General features: G+C 62.4%; 1 protein-coding gene across 2 annotated transcripts in view; it reads right to left on the reverse strand.

Annotated features, from left to right (window-relative positions):
• Positions 1-5480, reverse strand: part of CMBL (carboxymethylenebutenolidase homolog (Pseudomonas)) — a 10720-nt gene that overhangs the window by 1355 nt on the left and 3885 nt on the right. For both annotated transcript variants that reach the window (XM_012721719.1, XM_004678056.2), the window contains exons 2-5: positions 4947-5198; positions 3778-3885; positions 2640-2782; positions 366-457 (exon numbers count right to left, since the gene is read on the reverse strand). In XM_012721719.1, coding sequence (XP_012577173.1) covers positions 366-457; positions 2640-2782; positions 3778-3885; positions 4947-5161 — 558 coding nt within the window. In that variant the 5' untranslated portion in view covers positions 5162-5198. The remainder of the gene's footprint in view (positions 1-365; positions 458-2639; positions 2783-3777; positions 3886-4946; positions 5199-5480) is intronic.

Consider the following 5480-nt stretch of genomic DNA (forward strand, 5'->3'; position numbering starts at 1 on the left):
AAAAAAATTTAACTGTAAGGTTGGAAAGTATGTGGGGCAACAGATGAACCCTCGGGGGCACTTTCCCCAAAATGCCGAATGGCGCTATCGAATCCAGAAAGGAGACGAGCGCCGGGCAGCCGTGGGGGCTGCTGGGGCGGGACTCGGGCTGCAGGAGGGGTCTCCCAGCCCAGGCGCCCACGGCTGCTGGAGGCGGAGCTGGATTCCGCAGACCAGAGGCCGCTCCTGTGCTCCAAGCAGAGAACACCAGGCGGCTCCCGGGCAAACCGAGGCAGGCCGCAGCGCCCAGGGGCAGCAGCAAGGCCGGCCTCGGACCCCGCCTCCCGCCACGCCTCGGACGCACCGTGACCAAAGTGCTCTCTCACCTGCTCGAGAGGAATCACGGCGTCGTTCTCCGCGAAGATGAACAGCGTGGGGTTCCTCAGCCCGTGCACGTCCTCTGTGTCCCTGACGATGCCTGGGGAGGGGACAGCGACAGGGCCCGGCGGCTCGGACTGGCCGTCCAATGCGCTTCAGGGCTTGGTTTACTGACGGTTTGGTGGTGTCACAGAAGCGACCTGGACTGTCAACTCAGCCTCACTGAAACTCCATTCCCGGGACCCGCCAAGATACGGGGCGGGACACCCAGTCCCCGCCCCCTGCCACCACTGTTCGGGAAGTTTCTGGCGGTCGGTTGGCAGCGCCCAGGGCCGCCTCTGGCTGCCTGAGCAGGCCCCTCCAGCCCAGCGGGGGTCAGTCGGTGATACTCGTCCTCAGCCCAGAGTGCTCAGATGCCGGAGCGTGGGGCCCCCCGGCACCCGGCACTGGCCCTGGCAGGCCAGTGGTGAATTCTTTCGCTTCGGAATTTCAGGGATCTTTTAGCTAAAGCGTGTTCTGTCTTGGGGACTCTGACAACTGGGGGTGCGCACTCCCCAGGAATGTAAGGAAGGTCGCACCGGACGCTGGCATCTGAGATGACGGCTCTGACGCTGCCCACAAGAGTCACCACTGCCTGGGCCTGGGGAGGGCAGGGTCGGGGCTCAGCCCTGGCGTAAAGATGGGGGGCTGAGGCCTGAGGTGGAGGGTGGGTCAGCAGGTGGAAACCACCGCAGGAGACACAGGTGCGTCCTGGCTGGATGAGTGGGCAAGACCCTAGCTGTGGGCAGGACAGGAGACCAAGAGATGGGGTGTCCTCACCGTACTGACCGCGGGCCAGCCAGAGCCCACGGGGGTGCCCACTCATAACGAGGACCCACAGAAAGCCTGACTCAAGTTTGGTGGAAAAGACACCCTAGGGGCCTCCCTGGGGTTAATTCTCAGTGCTATCACCAGCCACTGCGGCCAGAGTGAGACCCCCCGGCCAGCGAGTGACCCCTCCTGTGTCCCCGCTGCTCCCCTCGGCAGTGGATCCACCTGTTCTGCTCCCACACTGTCTCTGGTGAATCCCCTCACCCTCCACCCGGCGCACCTCAGGGCCTGCACCCCAGTTCTTGCATGCATAAGCAAATTTTTTTAATCTTTTAAAAAGAGTCTAATAAGGGGCCCTCCCTGGGGGCGCAGCGGGTTAAAGCACAGCACTGAGAATCTAAAGCCGCTTCCGCATGAGTTCAATTCCCACCTGCCCGTCCATCTGCCTGTTCTGCTCCCCACTATGTCTCTGGTGAAGCCTCTCACCGCCCCTGAGCCTCTGGCCTGTACCCCAGTTCTGTATGCACAAATAAATAAATCTTAAAAAAAATAAAATAAAAAGAGTCTAATAAGGAAGCAGGAGGAAATAATAGTCAGCTGTTGTTTCCATTTCCTGTTGGCAGCTCCGCAAAGCTAGATGACCCCGGGTAACCCCACTCACTACCAGGCGGCCAGCCAGGACGGCCACGGGCTCCCCGCCACCGTCGTGCATTGCGCAGCCGAGGTCAGCAGGGGGCGCCCGAGAAGCAGCCGCCGGGCGCCTGTTGTGATTTTCCTGGATCCAGGTAGCGGCCACCGCACCCGGGTTTCTTCTTTTCGCGTTCAAACAAGAATCTCCAGGATTCTTATTGCCGCTACAAGTCGGCAGAAACACCACAGTGAGGAAGCATTGGGCCAAAAGCGCAGCAATGGTGTGACTAAGAAATGCAGCAGGTAAGAAAGGCAAATAGCCTGTCTTTTTTTGACACTGGTACGGTCTGAGCACTGAGCTCTCTACATGGAGAACGGAGTTTGCCGGTTCTAGACTCGCCCCGAGGGCCCTTCCCTGCTGTGTGAGCTCTGGCCTGTTCTGGCTGAAAACTGAGGTACCGTGGACATTTCCCAGCGGGGTCTCCTTCCTTTCTCCGCTCTGCAGTGGCTGCATTTGAGAGTAAGTCACCCCTCGGGAAGACATTCCCATGGAGACTGTGCCAGCCGAGGTCAGGGGACAGCGCTCTCCCTCTCGCCCCAGGAGCTGCTGACCTCAGGCCCGCCCCGAAGGCCTCCGCACACCCAGCTCAGTCTCGATCGCTGCTCCCCACCGCCCGCTGCACCTGCAGACTATTACGGTCAGTTTTCTTAAGGGGGGCCGGGTCCGTCCCCTGGGGTGGGTGTTGCCTCCCCCCCAGGACTCCAAACTTGGGAAGAGGCTGCTGGCTGACACTCATCCATCCTCCTGCTCTCACTGTGTGAAAGTGAACAAGCAGATTTACCGTAGACAGACACCCCTGCCCTGAATTCTGGATATTTCATCATGACATGGTGCACGGCGACTCCACCCCAGCAGAACCCCACGATGCCGATTCTCTGGGCGTGGCACTGTTGCTTCAGGTACTTGAGGACAACGTCGACCTCTCTGGAACAGAAAGAACAGTAGCAGAGAGGTAGGGAACAGGGGCCCAGAGACAGTGGGGCCCCAGGACCCGATCCTACGTGCTCTGAGCACCCCAGTCTTGGCTCTCAACAGACAGCTGCTGGAACGGGGCGCCCCACAGGCTCTGACTCGGCACATTCATTCTTGCTGCTTAACACCCCAACCTGCATTCTCCAGCCCCCAAGGAAAGTCCTCCCAGACCCAGAGCATCCTTCAGAGGGGACTAGGGAGAGAGGAGAGCAGCGCCCTGTGGCCCCCACTAGAGGCCCCCAAGAGCAACACAGGGAACTCACACCTTTGAGGGTCACAGGCTAGCCCCCCCAGACTTGGGGGAGAGGGCCAGGCCTTGCAGGATACAGACCTCCCCCTGCCCCAGCTGCCAGGACGGGGCAGACCTAAGACAAAGTGGCTGACATTGTCAGGGAGCAGAGTGTGACACCCCAAAATAGGTCTCTGGCAAAAGTGTGGTTTCTTGGGAACGCTGAGGGGAGGCTGCTTTTGAAAATGATGAACTTCCATAAGGGTGCATCCTATGGAGACCCAGGGAGAAGACAGGAGCTGACCCGCAGGCCTCCTGGAGGGGCCGTCCCTGGAACACTCCCTGGGGTGCCGCCCTCCCCCGCCCCTGCCTCAGCATCTCAGCCAAGGGGCCACCGTCTCTGGGACTCCCTGGTAGACGGGGGACACGCTAACGTCAGACTTCCTTCGGGCCCCTCTTATCAAGCCCTCTGGTGCTGGCTAGTCGGGAGCCCTCCCGAAGACCCCCGAGCGGGGCAGGCGGGGTGAGTCCCCTAGTGCCCCGAGACTGGCTCGCAGCAGGCCCCTTCTGACTTCAGGAATGAGAACACAGAGCCCTCCACGTTAGCAAGGGCTCCCTGTGCCCCTCAGAGGGAGAGGGGGTCCCCACAGTGAAGTGGGACCCACCTCTGCCCCAGAGCCCCGGGACCCCCCAAAGACACACGCCGCTGGGCACTTACTTATCAACCTTTCGGGCATTTCTTGTTTTAAGCCACTCGGGGAAGGTGGACCAGTCCCTAGAGGGGTCCCAGGGCGCCTGCCCAACGAAGAAGTCCGGGACGATGGTTCTGGAAAACAGGGAGGTGGGGGCCGAGCTTCAGCGCCGCTGACCTCACAGGACACTCCCTTGCAGGCTACCCCGGCCCACAGGCCCGAGGGCCAGCTCTGTGCCCAGCCAGGAGGCCGCCTGGCCCCAGGCCAGCCTCTCGGGCTGCACAGCTGCAGGTGCAGAAGGGCATGGGCATGCGGAGGGCACATGGGGCGACTCCCGCCCCGGCACCCCACCTGCCAGCCGACCTGGCACGTGAGCACCCCCAGCCTGGGCCCGGATGCCAGAGCGGCACGTACAGTCCACGGTGGGCTCTCGTGGCCGGTCCCCGGGTCGGAGGGCGCTTGGCACCACCCAGGGTCACGGGACAGAGGCCAGGGCCAGTCCAGACCCGGCGAGCCCGCGAGCCCGTCAGCTGAAAGCTGAGCATGTCGTGAAGGCGTGAAGGTTCCAGAGGCCAGAGGCTCTGTCCTGGCCCGGCTGCGGACCCTCCTCCCTGGACGCGGCAGCCCAATGCCTGGACGAGAGCGGTGTGGGGTCTCCTGCGGGCGCCAGAAGGCGCCTTAGCCCTGCGGCAAGTTTTCGGGGCTCACCAGCACACTTCAGCCACCCCCATCTGGGAGGGGTGCTTTTGTTCAGAATCTGTTTTCTTGTCCTGCTCCCTCTCTGTGTTTTTCACGCTGGGCCCCCCTGGGGCCGCAAGGCACTATGAAGCTGTCTGCTGCTGCAGGAGTGACCCCAGGGCACAGCAGACCCCTCCTGTCTCCCCGCGGCTCCCCTCAGCAGATTTCAGTGGATCTGCCTGTTCTGCTCCCCACTCCGTCTCTGGGGAGTCCACTCACTGCCCCTGCACCTCTGGCCTGTACCCCAGCTCCATATGCGTAAGTAAATAAGTCTTCAAAAAAGACTTTCACGCTGAGCGTCCGCTCCAAGGCCGGTCCCTGAGTCCTGAGCGCGGGGGTGTGACGTCCCCAGGGCAGTCCCGTTCCCGGCAGCTCGGTAGGTCCGCCAGCGGACAGCACAGACCAGGAGGCCGCCGGGGACGAGCAGGGCAGAGGCCCCCTGGCGCCCAGTACATACGTGTAGCCGTTGCTTGCGATCATGTCCGCCATGTATCTGGTGTTGGGCAGCTGCCAGCCGAATATGTCCTGGATGACAACCACAGCCCTGCCGGTGGCCGCGGGCGCCGGGGTGACGTAGGCCCTGATGTGCTCCACCTGCACCTCGTGGCCCAGGCCCCCGTACTCCAACCTGTGGCCGATGTCACACGGGCAAGGGCGAGCCTCGTTGGCCATGGCGGGCTGCACCCAGGCACAGAGCCGTCAGCGGTGCCTACAACGGGATCGAGATTCGAGAGAAATGAATGTGAACTCCGGCCGAGTGCAGGCAAGAAATCAGAGAAAGACCTTCTCGCTCCGGCAGCCCGCAGACGGAGGCGCCACCAGAGCAGGAAGACTGGTCAAGTACAGACTCTGGAACGCACGGGACAACGGCGGCCAGGAGGACAGACCTGGGGGCCAGCACTCTGGCCGCACGGCCAGACCCACCGGACCGCTGGCGGTCTGGGCCCGCGCCCAGCGAGACCTTGGCCACCCCGAGACCAGGGTTTTTTTT

This window comes from Condylura cristata, unplaced genomic scaffold, assembly GCF_000260355.1.
Source record: "Condylura cristata isolate star-nosed mole 26May11 unplaced genomic scaffold, ConCri1.0 scaffold00007, whole genome shotgun sequence".
Taxonomy (NCBI): Eukaryota; Metazoa; Chordata; class Mammalia; order Eulipotyphla; family Talpidae; genus Condylura; species Condylura cristata.